The sequence below is a fragment of the Aquarana catesbeiana genome, linkage group LG03 (genome assembly GCF_042186555.1).
Source record: "Aquarana catesbeiana isolate 2022-GZ linkage group LG03, ASM4218655v1, whole genome shotgun sequence".
Taxonomy (NCBI): Eukaryota; Metazoa; Chordata; class Amphibia; order Anura; family Ranidae; genus Aquarana; species Aquarana catesbeiana.
Window position 1 is genome coordinate 520,263,563 of NC_133326.1, and position 15,186 is coordinate 520,278,748.

A 15,186-nucleotide genomic window follows, 5' to 3' on the forward strand; every position below is an offset into this window, starting at 1 on the left:
CTCCATCAGCGCACAACAGTGAAGGAGAAAAAAATACTTATTTACAAAATGTACTGACAGAAACTGAGAAAAATTTTTTTTTTTTTTTTTCTTTTTTTTTTTTTCAAAATGTAAGGCCTGGGCAGGAAGGGGTGAAAGTGCCCAGTAGGCAAGTGGTTAATCTGAACGTTTACAATCACTTTAACCCTGTATGTACTGTGCTGGCAGATTTTTTTTTTAGATATGTTGTTTGAATAGGAACACGTAATATAGAGCTGCGTTTCTAAAACTTTTTTTTAGTCAAGGCACCCTTTAAAATTTTGCATCAAATTCTAAAATGTTAAAGGCTAAATTCACCTTTTGAAAAAAAAAAAAAATTAAGTTTTTATGCAGGTAAAAAAAATTACGCCTTTTTATTATATTTTTTTCTAAGGAGACTGCAAAGCATTGCACCCACGATTAGCAGATCACAGGTGCAATCTCAGGCTCCTACAGATTCTCATGATAGCTGTCTGCCTGTACCTCCTATACAGGCAAGTTTTTATCTGGGAGCAGGAAGAATCCGTGAACTACCAGAGTGCTTACCAGCACCCTTGTAATTCATTGAGAAATACAAGCCGTCAGCTGCAATGGATGATAGTACTTGCAGTCAGTCTATCCATTCACAGGAAACTGATTGAATGACGCGGCTGTGTGGGTGAGGCCGAGCTGTTTTCAAATTGTGACAGCGGGTGCAGAGAGAAGATTTAGACGTGCTGGGTGCAGATCCTGGAACATGTTGCATGAGCCACTCAAAAAGCGGGTGGAACATGTAAGGTGTTCCAAGGTGAACTTAATCTTTAAACAAAAGTTTTTCATATCACAGCAGCATCCACATACATGGGCCAGCCAACATTAGATTAATTTTCTACCTTTGCAAACTGTTACTGACTACTAATCTAGTGTTTTTCTTCTCCCAACATTTCCCTCCCTCTCTCTGCTAATGTGATCCCTGTGCTGGTAGAGAGGGGCAAACAAGGATGCTGTACAGGCAGGCACCTGATGTCCACCTTTAGTCATTGGTTGTTAAAGCTGAACTTCACCGAAAAGAGGAAGGTCTGCTGCCTCCTCCCCTTCTATTTTTTGGGGGGAGAGGGGAGCAGGTAGTTGGTTTTGGAAAGTACCTGCTCCCACTTTCGGGTCGATTGCCACGGCCATTCGAGTGGCAATTCAACATGTCACAGGTCCCAGAAGGCTGCTGGACCATTTCCAAAGCGCAGTACATAATGCATGTGCAGTGGGAAGCCGGCTTTGGAGCCCCAAGCAGTCGCAGCCGGTTTGCTAATGTAAACATGCCCGTGCCGGGGACCCAAAGACCGGCGAAGAGCTGGCTCAGATAAGCACTGCGCTGGATCCCTGGACAGGTGAGTTTCCTTTTATTTTTTTTGTTTCTAGGGTGAAGAAGATGCCAGTAGCTGGCCAGCACAATAAAACCTGTGCCTTTTGTGTAACAAGAAGGCAGACTTTATCCACCTTGCTGGCTAGTTAGCCATTTTTAGGCATTTTTGCCAAGGCACCCCAGGGTGCCACGACATCCTGGTTGAAAATGGTTGCTTTAGAGGGTTTTCTCAGATTTGGCTGCAAAAGTGAGAATACATTTTTAAGATCAATTTTAATGGGATTTTCATTTTTCAGTGAGTGCTTTAGCTAAACTACTGTGCACAGACAATCTCAAAGCTGAAAGAAAATGTTTATAGCTTGTATTTTGTTTTCTCTTTTTTTGATCAGGTACAATTGGATACAACCAGAGGAACAGAATTGACACGCTGATGTATTTACTGGCATACCCTCAGCGGCCAATGGTTAAAACCAAGACTATTGAGCTTATAGACTTTGAGAAACTTCCTGCAGGACAGAATGCTACAGTGGCAGTGATGAGCTATAGCGGGTATGACATTGAAGATGCCCTTGTGTTAAATAAAGCTTCTCTAGATAGAGGTGAGTAACTTTTCTAACTAACCTTTCAAGGACATTCAGCATTATCTTGCCCTTTCCTCTCCAGCCTGACTTCCCTGGAAAATTCCTCTTTATTGGATTTTAGTTATAATCATGGAGGCGCAGTATTACATGTGGGAATTGTGCAGTCTGCCTAAGAACACCATTCTTCCGGACTGACATCCACACATTAAGGCATTTTGACATTTGCATAACTCTTCAAAAAGAAATAACCCAATGCTTGCATCCGTGCAGAGGGCTCTTTAGAGGAGTACTGAGGCATGATACTATGATGCTTTCAGGACAACACTTCCAAATCTTCCTGCACTACATAGAGAAGCACAGAGACCAAATTGATGTCATTACTGCACCTGAAATGTATGTAATGTAAACAGGATTTATTTCAAATATTCATTAGCACATTAAGCCCCCCCCCCCCGAGCTTGGCTCCCCATTTACCCACAAAGGTGGCTGATGCTTTCGCTACCTGCCTTTTTTTTTTTTCAGTTTATCGCCTCCAATGTTCCAAATGCACAGGTTAGTAGGTCTCCATTGAGCCCTCTCTGTTCTTGTAGACCAAGGTATCCTTGCCCCAGTTCATGTGGCACAAGGTGCTAGAGGTTTTACTCAATCTTCTTTACCATTTCCAAACCCAAAGGGAGCATTTCCCCCATACTTGCTCTGGAAAATTCCACTTGGAATCTACCAAATCTGTTATCGCCTCCCTTCACCAGGTACTGTCTGCATTTGGGGACAATAAATAGGCTTGCTTACATGTCTTCCTAGCACATCAGTGATTCCTACTCTTTGCCATGGAACCCCTGCCCTTGGCCCGAAGTTTCAGTACTGCAAGAGAGTAGATTGGATCCTGTTCTGGCCAAAACTTCATGCTCCAGCCTTGTTGGACATGTACAGTACATCCCGGGCGTAGCAAAAGGACTGGCAGACTTCTTAGCCCACAGTGCCTGGATACAGAGGTGTTTCAGGACCTGTGTCACAGGTACTAGATCGTCATGATCTTCTGTTTCAGAGACCAGTTTGCTATACTGTGACACAGTTGCTAACTTTAACCACATAGACATTAAGGCGCCTTTCACACAGACTGCTATTCTGCCGCAGTTAAAAGCATGTTTTTTTTTTTTCCGTGAAATTCAAGACTCCAGGCACTAAGATCAGCTGCATTTGTACAGTGCGATTAGTTGCAGTTGCGTTTAGCTGCGGTTTGCCATTTCCATAGCAACCCGATAGGGTACCGACTCGTATTGAATGGGGATCCGACTTGGATCCCCGCCAATGCCAGGCACTGTTTGGTATGAATCTTGAGGGGGAACTCCACGCCAAATTTTAAATAAAAAACTGCCATGGGTTCCCCTCCAAGAGCATACCAGGCCCTTCGGTCTGGTATGGATTTTAAGGGGAACTCCTAAGCCGGCGCGGGGGTGGAAAAACGGTGCAGGGGTCACCCTCGCAATCAATACCAGACCCTTATCCAAGCACGCAGCCTGGTCGGTCAGAAAAGGGGGTGGGGACGAGCGAGCGCCCCCCTCCTGAACCATACCAGGCCGCATGCCCTCACTATGGGGGCCTCCCCACCCCAAAGTACCTCGTCCCCATGTTGATGAGGACAAGGGCCTCTTCCCGACAACCCTGGCCGTTGGTTGTCGGGGTCTGCCGGCGGGGGGCTTATCGAAATCCCGGAGCACCCTTTAATAAGGGGGCCCCCAGATCCCGGCCCCCCACCCTATGTGAATGAGTATGGGGTACATCGTACCCCTACCCATTCACCTAGGAAAAAGTGTCAATAAAAAAAACCACAGTAGACAGGTTTTTAAAGTGTTTTTTTAGGCAGCTTCGGGGGTCTTCTTCCGACTTCGGGGGTCTCTCAGGCCTCTTCTCCCTCTCTCCGGTGTCGTCTCCGCGCTCTCTGGTTCTTCTCCGGTGCCTTCTTCCTTCTGCCGGGCTCCTCCGCTATCTTCTGCTCTTTTGCTTGCGGAGAAGCCCGGTCTTTTGAGATGTCTTCTTCCTTCTTCTCTTCCTGAGATGTTGACACGACGCTCCCTCTCGCTGTAATGCCGTGAGCGAGGTCCGCAATGAATTATATAGGCATGGGGCGTGGCCACCGGGAGATGTCACCCGCTGACCCCCGCCCCTTATGTCGTCACAGTCCCGGGGCATGATGGGACTGTGACGACATAAGGGGCGGGCTCACCTGGGTGACATCTCCCAGTGGCCACGCCCCATGCCTATATAATTTGTTGCGGACCTCGCTCACGGCATTACAGCGAGAGGGAGTGTCGTGTCAACATCTCAGGAAGAGAAGAGGGAAGAAGACGTCTGAGAAGACTGGGCTCCTCCGCTAGCAAAAGAGCAGAAGATAGCGGAGGAGCCCGGGAGAAGAACCAGAGAGCACGGAAACAACACCAGAGAAGGGGAGAAGAGGCCTGAGAGACCCCTGAAGTCGGAAGACCCCCGGAGCTGCCTAATAACTTTAAAAACCTGTCTACTGTGTTTTTTTTTGTTAACACTTTTTTCCTAGGTGAATGGGTAGGGGTACGATGTACCCCATACTCATTCACATAGGGTGGGGGGCTGGGATCTGGGGGCCCCCTTATTAAAGGGGGCTCCTGGATTCCGATAAGCCCCCCCCCCCGCCCGCAGACCCCGATAACCAACGGCCAGGGTTGTCGGGAAGAGGCCCTTGTCCTCATCAACATGTAGACGGGGTGCTTTGGGGTGGGGGGAGCCCGCAGGGTCTGATATGGATTTTGAGGGGGACCCCCATGCCGTTTTTCTTCTTAGGGGTTCCCCTTAAAATCCATACCAGACTGAAGGGCCTGGTATGCTCTTGGAGGGGATCCCATGCCGGTTTTTTATTTAAAATTTTGTACCAAACATACCAAACAGTGCCTGGCATTGGCGGGGATCCAAGTCGGATCCGCATGCTTGTCGCTCATTGGGAAAGGAAAACCCATATTTTTCCTTTCCCGATGAGCGAGCCATCTCAGAGCTGCTATCTGCAGCTGACACAGTGCACTGCGATTACCTGCAGTTATGTGCGGATAGCTGCGCTAAATCGCTCCTGGACGCAGTCAATTCTATTTTTTTCTATCCGCACCAAACTGCATGTAATGAAAACGCAGCTAAACGCAGTGTGTGAATGGGGCTATAGGAAAGCATTGTGTGCATTTAGCTGCGGTAGAAAATGCAGCTAAAAGCACAATCCTATCCGTCCGTGTGAAAGGGGCCTAAAGCCCTGGTTCTTCCGTTTGTTTTTTTTTTTTGTTTTTTTTTGTTTGTTTTTTTTTTTTCAAACGGTAGAGTAACACAGCCATATGATTCAGTTGACCGTTTTTAGTCCAGTGTAACGTAAGTGGGTACAACAAAAGGTTACAATTATTAAGAATAACAAAATACACTTGGTTTGCAAGGTAACAAGTCTAGTCTGGGTCCAATCCATGGGCAATAAAAAAATGTGAAAAAGCATGCAACGCTCTGGGAATAACATATGCTTAGGTACTCAATGGGATAAATTAACCACTCCCCGACTGCTCTATAGCCAAATGACGGTTACAGCGCTGTTGTCCAGTTCCGGGCCCGCTGGGGCACACACACATCGTACTCTGTGGTCGCTGTGTCTTTCAGACAGCTGATCACAGATCGGGGTAAAGAGCCAATCACAGCTGCTCTTTTCCACTTGATCAGCTGTGTCCAATCACAGCTGATCATGATGTGAACACACTTGCCGATTTTCAGCATTGTGTCCTGATCATCAGTGCAGCCCCAATGGTGCCCACCAGTGCAGCCTCATCAGCGCACATCGGTGAAGAAGAAAAATTACCTGTTTGCAAAATTTTATAACAAAAACTTATAAAAATATAATTTTTTTTTTTTTTTAATTTTTGTTTTTTTTTCGTTTAGCAAAAAAAATACCCAGTGGTGATTAAATACCACCAAAGTAAGCTCTATTTGTGTGAAAATATAGTGCTGCAGAGGCAGGAAGGGAGTAAAAGTGCCCAGTAGGCAAGTTGTTAAATTGTATCTAGGTTTAAAATGCAAAATCATACATTAATTTCCACATTGTATTTCAATTATTTCTAGCCTACTTCTATTAATCTGAGCAATGTTAAAGTTTAACACATTTACTTGCTTGAATATTGTGACACGTATTCACTATGCCCTGTTGCAAGGTTGTGACCTGATCTTCTGTTTACACAAGCTCTATAAAGTGGATCTTGAGGTCTCATCTGAGCTTCAGGGCAGTTCCTAGTGTTTTTAGTTAGTTTTTTTTGTTGTCTTCTTGAGCCTGTTAATATGATATTGATATTGTATGCTTTTGGACATCCCAAAGAGTTTAAATGATGCGTTTACCTTTAATAACATATTACATCCTTTTTCATTGTGTAACATAATAAAAACAGTGGTAACACTGCGCTAACCCAGTGTAAAAAACTCAAAGCTGCTACACACAAATGTGACCAATATTCAAAGTGAACTAGAGTAGAAAATGTAGCACTAAAACAAAGCAGAACCGAAATGTGAACAAATAGAGTTCAGTGACCAGTGGGTGGTGTCCACTGTGACATAAAAAGAACAAAACCAAAAATATATGTGAATTAAGTTCATTACTCATGAATATTGTCTACTATGGACAAATTAAGTGATAAAGTCCCATAGTGCAATAAAATATGGAATCCAATATGGGTGGAAAATCTTCTAGTGCGTGATTGGAAATCTTGAGGTAGAAATGGATGAAATACTCTTACCAGAACAGGTGGATTCAAATGTCAGCGACACTGCATCAAACAGGCTTAGAGATCCAAAAGGATGGCTATCCTGGAGGGAGATGGAAGTCCCGGATCTCAAAGGACATCTCCTTTTCGCTCGACCATGGTTCCCAATCAAAGGGAACCATGTGGGAAAGATGGAAATATCCAGATCTCGTATCAGGTCCCAACAGTATGGGGAGAGAAAAAATTGGAGTGTGCCAATGGTGCAGATCAAAAGGTAAATTTATTGGGTCAAACCAATATACAAAATAATAAAAGCGTGATCACGTAGAGTAAAATCAAGTGTAGGGAATAGTGTGCCTTGCCAGATGCGTTTCGTCCAATTGGACTTCTACAGGGGCATCAAACTGTTCTCCTACACTGCTAAAATATATATATATATAATGTACAAATAATACAACCAATCAGAATCAATGGATTGAATCAGAGGGTGGTTTGGCTGGTGATAGGACAGAGAGGAGTCAGCTGTTGTAAATCAGACATCCAAATCAGGAGTCACAATAACCAATGAAGAAATGGCCCAAAGATCCCAACCAATAGCCCATTTGCTCATAAGAATCGTGTGGCGATAGATCATACATTTGCGGCAAACACCGCGTGTGAAAAGCCAGCGAAAACGGAATGTTTGTTGCTATTGTGGGCCTCTCTGCTTAATCAGACATCCAGAAATCAAACACGTGCGTAACGATGTGCCACGCACGGATGGCAACAAAGAACACGTGACCCCGCCGCTCAGCTGCGGTCACGTGACTAAGGGCGCCAGCAGTGCAAGAACGCGTGCGGCGTGATAACACACCCCGCACTAACAATAACAAAGGACACATGACCGCGTCATCAGACTGCGGTCATGTGATCTGAGAAGCGCCAGTGACGTGCTTCCGCAGGACGGCCCGGCGCGTATAATGCGTCGGGAACATCTGTCTCAGGAGCACGTGCCTGCGTTACAAGCTCTAATTGGGTGATACCAGGAAACGGCCACCGATCAATCTCAGCTACTGTACACAGGTGTCACCCAAGCGGAACCCACACGTATGGCAGTATAACCTAAATAGAGCAGACATAGCCACATATATTATGTCAAGCCATGTCAGAGATGTCAAAATGAGCTACCACATCTGATTAACAGATAATTCCATGTAATAACAAAAGTAAAATCCCAACTGAAGAGATCTAAATGAACCCTAGACAAAAAATATTGTGATGTGATAAATGGAAGAATCCTAAATGTAAAACACATGAAGGTTGCATGTACAGAATACATGACATATATGTAAAAATAAGGAGATGTACAAAATATTAATATAAAATACAATATGTAAAAATACAAATTGTAACGTATACAAAAATAGGGAATATGCAAAATATATTAGCAATAAAAAGGACATAAAGCATATTTGATTTGGGAGCCAAAGAGGATGACAAAAATCAGAGACACTAATAAAATATGATCCCTGACCAGAAGAATATCTATTCTCTCTCAAGACAAATGGTGTGTCTAATGGAAACACTAGGCCTGATTGATAAAGGAGCTGATGTCCCATTCGACATTCATCCCATGAGGCAAATAGGACCGCAACTCAAATATCCAATAGGTCTCGAGTCTAGAGACACCACGGATACGAGATTCGCCTCTCCAATTGGGGACGAATTTATTGATAATTAAAAACTGCCTGTAGGGTCTCGATTGTGGTGTGTAAGATAATGTCGAGGGACTGTGTGGTTGGTCTTGCCCGCCTGAATATTGGCGAGATGCTCACCTACTCGAATAGAAAAAGTTCTTTTAGTATGACCTATGTATTGTTTTTTGCACGGACATGTTAGAAGATAAACTACAAATTGAGTGGCAGAAGTAGTGAAGTGTTTCATAGAATATATCCGTTGCACAACCGTGGATTGAAAGGTCTCAGTTTTGCGTCTACCACTAGTATTGTGGAGACATACCCTGCATTTCCTACAAGGAAAAAAACCTTTACAGTTTTGAAAAAAAATAGATATTTCTGGGTGGGTCAATAATGTTAGGATCGGGCTCCCCTGAAGACAACTCCTGCCTGTTCAGGATTGACAGGTCCCAAAAATCTGTAGTTTCGCAGGACACCCCAGTGTTTTTTAAAAATACTGCGAATTTGTCTTGCTTGAACTGAGTAGGTGGTAAAAAAGGACCACTTTGACTTATCATCCATGGTCTTCTTAGAATTAACCTCTAATAAGAATTTTCTTTTGATGGATGCAATCCGTTTTGATCTCGGCATCCAATTCGATGGAAGCATAACCTTTTTCGATGAATCTACTCCTAAGGGTTTGGGATTGGGTAAAGAAATCGGCTATGTGTGTGCAGTTTTGTCGCAGTCTGAGAAAATGGCTGCGAGGAACTGATTTTAGCCACTGCGGATGATGGCAGCAATCCACTGGAATATAACCATTCCGGTCGGTGGATTTAAAATGTCTTAAACTCAAAGCGTCGGTTATGAACACTGATCTCCAGGTCTAGGTCAGAAATGTACAGAGGTGTGACTGGCTTCATAGGACAACCGTATGCCACGATCATTGGAGTTCAGAAGGGTCATGAATTCTTCAAAGGAGGTGAAGTCCCCCTTTCACAGGAGGAGGATGTCGTCTATGTAACGAGCCCAAAGAGCCACTTCAGGTCTCCTGAAAGCATAGACGACATCCTCCATTATATGCGCTGGACCGTCCTGCGGAAGCACGTCCCTGGCACTTAGATCACATGACCGCAGTCTGACGACGCGGTCATGTGTCCTTTGCTATTGTTCGTGCGGGGCGTGTTATCACGCCGCACGCGTTCTTGCACCGCTGGCGCCCTTAGTCACGTGGCCACAGCTGAGCGGCGGGGTCACGTGTTCTTTGTTTCACGTGTTTGATTTCTGGATGTCTGATTTGGCAGAGAGGCCCACAATAGCAACAAACATTCTGTTTTCACAGGCTTTTCACACGCGGTGTTTGCCGCCAATGTATGATCTATCGCCACACGATTCTTATGAGCAAGTGGGCTATTGGTTGGGATCTTTGGGCCATTTCTTCATTGGTTATTGTGACTCCTGATTTGGACGTCTGATTTACAACAGCTGACTCCTCTCTGTCCTATCACCAGCCAAGCCACCTTCTGATTCGATCCATTGATTCTGATTGGTTGTGTTATTTGTACATTATATATATAATTTTAACAGTGTAGGAGAACAGTTTGATGCCCCTGTAGAAGTCCAATTGGATGAAACGCGTCGGTAAAGGGACATTATTCCCTATGCTTGATTTTACTCTACGTGATCACGCTTTTATTATTTTGTATATTGGTTTGACCCAATAAATTTACCTTTTGATCTGCACCATTGGCGCACTCCAATTTTTTTCTCTCCCCATACTCTTGGGACCTGATACGAGATCTGGATATTTCCATCTTTCCCACATGGTTCCCTTTTGATGGTCATCGCTGCAGCTGGTCGAGCGAAAAGGAGATGTCCTTTGAGATCCGGGACTTCCATCTCCCTCCAGGATAGCCATCCTTTTGGATCTCTAAGCCTGTTTGATTCAGTGTCTCTGACATTCGAATCCACCTGTTCTGGTAAGAGTATTTCATCCATTTCTACCTCAAGATTTCCATGTTGATGAATCACGCACTAGAAGATTTTCCACCCATATTGGATTCCTTATTTAATTGTGTAACATGTTACTAAAGCAGCAGACCCCCCAACTCCCCTATTGTAACGATGGGTAGGGGTTCTTCCCCCAGCACTGGCTGTCACAATTTTAGAACAGTGCTCCCATACAGCCACATCATTTATTCTCCTATTTCTGTGAATGAATTAACTACAAGTCCTGCCTTCCACTGTGGCAGACTGCTTGTAGTTCTCAATGAACTGCAAGGGCACCGCTGAGCGTTCTCGTAGTTTATTGATACTGGACTTCAGTAAATGTCTGCCCTTATGAGAAGTATGGGCAGACAGCTGTATTGAGAGTGTGCAGGAGCCTGACCATGCACCCCCCTGATCAGCAATGCTCTTCAGGCTCCTAATATAAGCAAATTTAATTTTTTTTTATCTGCAAAAAATGTGTGTGTATATATAATATACAGTGGGGACGGAAAGTATTCAGACCCCCTAAAATTGTTTACTCTTCGTTATATTGCAGCCATTTGCTAAAATTATTTAAGTTCATTTTTTTCCTCATTAATGTACACACAGCACCCCATATTGACAGAAAAACACAGAATTGTTGACATTTTTGCAGATTTATTAAAAAAGAAAAACTGAAATATCACATGGTCCTAAGTATTCAGACCCTTTGCTCCGTATTTAGTAGAAGCACCCTTTTGATCTAATACAGCCATGAGTCTTTTTGGGAAAGATGCAACAAGTTTTTCACACCTGGATTTGGGGATCCTCTGCCATTCCTCCTTGCAGATCCTCTCCAGTTCTGTCAGGTTGGATGGTAAACGTTGGTGGACAGCCATTTTTAGGTCTCTCCAGAGATACTCAATTGGATTTAAGTCAGGGCTTTGGCTAGGCCATTCAAGAACAGTCACGGAGTTGTTGTGAAACCACTCCTTTGTTATTTTAGCTGTGTGCTTTAGGGTCATTGTCTTGTTGGAAGGTTAACCTTTGGCCCAGTCTGAGGTCCTGAGCACTCTGGAGAAGGTTTTCGTTCAGGCTATCCCTGTACTTGGCCGCATTCATCTTTCCCTCCATTGCAACCAGTCGTCCTGTCCCTGCAGCTAAAAAAACACCCCCACAGCATGATACTGCCACCACCATGCTTCACTGTTGGGACTGCCTGGTTTTCTCCACATATACTGCTTAGAATTAAGGCCAAAAAGTTCAATCTTGGTCTCATCAGACCAGAGAATCTTATTTCTCACCATCTTGGAGTCCTTCAGGTGTTTTTTTTAGCAAACTCCATGCGGGCTTTCATGTGTCTTGCACTGAGATGCTTCCATCGGGCCACTCTGCCATAAAGCCCCGACTGGTGGAGGGCTGCAGTGATGGTTGACTTTCTACAACATTCTCCCATCTCCCGACTGCATCTCTGGAGCTCAGCCACAGTGATCTTTGGGTTCTACTTTTACCTCTCTCACCAAGCCTCTTCTCCCCCGATAGCTCAGTTTGGCCGGACGGCCGGCTCTAGGAAGGGTTCTGGTCGTCCCAAACTTCTTCAATTTAAGGATTATGGAGGCCACTGTGCTCTTGGGTACCTAAAGTGCAGCAGAAATTTTTTGTAACCTTGGCCAGATCTGTGCCTTGCCACAATTCTGTCTCTGAGCTCTTCAGACAGTTCCTTTTACCTCATGATTCTCATTTGCTCTGACATGCACTGTGAGCTGTAAGGTCTTATATAGACAGTTGTGTGGCTTTCCTAATCAAGTCCAATCAGTATATCAAACACAGCTAGACTCAAATGAAGGTGTAGAACCATCTCAAGGATGATCAGAAGAAATGGACAGCACCTGAGTTAAATATGAGTGTCACAGCAAAGGGTCTGAATACTTAGGACCATGTGATATTTCAGCTTTTCTTTTTTACTAAATCTGCAAAAACGTCAACAATTCTGTGTTTTTCTGTCAATATGGGGTGCTGTGTGTACATTAATGAGGAAAAAAATGAACTTAAATGATTTTAGCAAATGGCTGCAATATAACAGAGTGAAAAATTTAAGGGGGTCTGAATATTTTCCATCCCCTATGTATGTGTGTGTGTGTGTGTGTGTGTGTGTGTATATATATATTTATTTATTTATTTTTTATTACGTGAACTTATTTAAGATTTTCTGTGTCCCTTAATTAAAGGAAAAAAATTAAATTTTTGTGTAGATTTCCTTTCTAGGAGTCCTGTGTTTATGATCATGCTTTTTGAACTGCTTTGCTACAAGGCATGCTAATAGTGGAAGGGTTTATTCTGTGCAGGCGTACACTTTTTTTTTTTGTCAGTGTTCATAACTTTCTGTAGGTTGTATTATAACTCAAAAGTTTAGTTCTTCCCTTGTCTCTCAATGGACTCCAAGAGATGGATTTTACACTGAGTACAAAAATCCTTATCTCACGGGTAACAGTTAAAGCTTGCAAACGTATGCACACGTTATCCCTCCACTCTTGGTTTTTTTTTTTTTTTTTTTAGCTTAGATGCAAGTGTCTTTTTTCATGCATAAATTATTGGTGTACATAACTAAAAAAAAAAAAAAAAAAAAAGACAGGCACCTGCTATACATAGTAGAATAGGTATTGGAGATAGCAGTGCCTGAAGACCCCAAGATCGATTTGACATGCCAGACAGCTCTAGCCAGCTAAACAAACTCAAAGATGACACATACACACACAAAATCAAGCTTCACCACTTCTCAACAAAAGAATGGCACCTCCAATTACCATCACTGAATAGACAGACTCCTCCATCTCATTGTTCAGTGAGATGAAACCCGGGGTCCAGAAACCTAAATAAAGGCTCTCAACACTCCTCTGCCTAGTGACATGTATGATGATGGCACTGTTGCACCCCCAGCACTCCATACAACTTAAATATAACTTTTGTTGCCCAAGAAAGGATCCTACAGCACAACGCAAACACACCTAAAAGAGCTGTGTGGATGTACACTGCCAATCAATTGGCCATAGAATCCGCACAATAGACGAAGAGAAGCAAGTTTTCATTTTCTTAAGGGTTCTGTTTTACCAAAGAGAGTAAAAAAAAAACCCACTTATTTAATTCCTGTCGTATTGACTGAGCCGCAAAAGAGAAAAATGGGTAACAGCAGACGCTAATGTGTAAGATACATTTCTGGGCATCATTTTACAGCAGCCTGGCAACCGATGTAACCATCTTGTCTAAACAAGGAATAAAAGGAAAATGAGTGTGCTGTGTATAATAGTGGTGTAAAGGTGATCTGTGCCTTTTTTGACCAGAGCCTAATTTATTTCTCACTAATTACTAGTTCGCCCTCTGTCCAATTAGCTAGACTATGAAGGTGAGAATGGAATTTGCTTTGCAAACCGTAAATGGTAACATTGTTATCAGACTGATGAACATAAATAGAAGGCAAAGCTGGAATCGCATGTCGCATGGACCTCTAGTATGGTGTTTTCAATGTTGGGTGCGGTCGCAGTGTTAAGAGTTAAGTAATTTTTCATGTGATTTTCACAGGCCTGTGCCATCATATTTCTATTGTATGAAGTTCTCCTTTATACAGGCGATTATCTCAGAAACCGCATTTTCCTGAGGCAAAAATCAGCAGATTTGTGCGGCTGGGATCACAGGTATTTACAAATAACTGCAGCTGCTCAGTATGTGCAAAGAAATGACAGGCTGAGCAAAGTCATCGTTGTGCGTGTTTGCAAGTATCTGCATATCCAGCAGTTACCTGTGGTTAGGGATGGATGAGCGACGCTGGGCGTCTGCGAATACATGCAAACAGCAACGGCTCCACTCAGCACGTAATGTATGCATATGATTGCCTTTGTGAAGGAGGCTTAAATATAGACATCTGTACCTTTTAGCCACTAAAGGGAGCTCTCAGTGGCTCAATGCAGTTACTTTGCATCTCTCTCGCCTAATGACAGTTGAGATACATTATTAGCCATTCATGAGGTTCAGTTTTAAGAGACCATGTTACCAACCAAAAAGAAAAGTAAAAGCACAGAAAATCCATCTTAAAGCGCAGCTCCACCCAACAGGGGAAGTTCCACTTTAAGACCTCCTCCCCGCTCCTCTTCTCCAAATGGCACTTTCCTCTTCTCCAAATGGCACTTTTTTTTTTGAGAGGGGAGCGAGTACCTGGTTTTGACAGGTACCTGCGCCCACTTCTGCCTGGATTGCCTACACGTCACAGGTCCCAGAAGACTGTGGGACCAGTCGCAATGCGCAGCACGGTTCGCTCATTGCGTAGTGGGCACCCAGCTGTGAAGCCACAAGCTGCCCTAGCCAGGTGCCCACAGTTGAAATGCTTTTGGTGGGGAGAGAAGATTGAGGGAAGGGACAGCTCGGGTGAGCACATCGCTGGATCCTGGGACAGGTGAGTGTGTTATTAAGAGTCAGCAGCTACAGTTTTTGTAGCTGCTGACTTTTAACAAACTCAAAATGACCAACTCCTCTTCAAAATGACTGCTTTCTAGCACCGTTTATGGAAATTAAAAAATTATTTAATCTCTTGCAATGTGCTTTTGAACTTGATGAATAATTTGGTTACTTCAGTGAAAGTTAATTCCCTAGCACAGCCCCTACCTTCTTGCACATCATAGCCCTTCCCTCTCCTGGGAGTGTCTGATTACTCTCTGTGCTGGCCCAGCTCCCCTTCCCCCAGGTCTTGGTAGATTTGCAGTGGTCTGATACTCCTTCCATTTCAAAATGATCGCTTGCACAGTGCTCCTTGGGATGTTTAAAGCTTGGGAAATCTTTTTGTATCCAAATCCGGCTTTAAACTTCTCCACAACAGTATTACGGACCTGCCT

The 15,186-nt window shown here is 43.8% G+C and overlaps 1 protein-coding gene across 1 annotated transcript in view; it reads left to right on the forward strand.

The window, feature by feature from the left end:
* POLR3B (RNA polymerase III subunit B) overlaps window positions 1-15,186 on the forward strand; it is a 179,488-nt gene that overhangs the window by 107,874 nt on the left and 56,428 nt on the right. Inside the window, exon 20 of the mRNA XM_073621205.1 lies at window positions 1,747-1,956. Coding sequence (XP_073477306.1) covers window positions 1,747-1,956 — 210 coding nt within the window. The remainder of the gene's footprint in view (window positions 1-1,746; window positions 1,957-15,186) is intronic.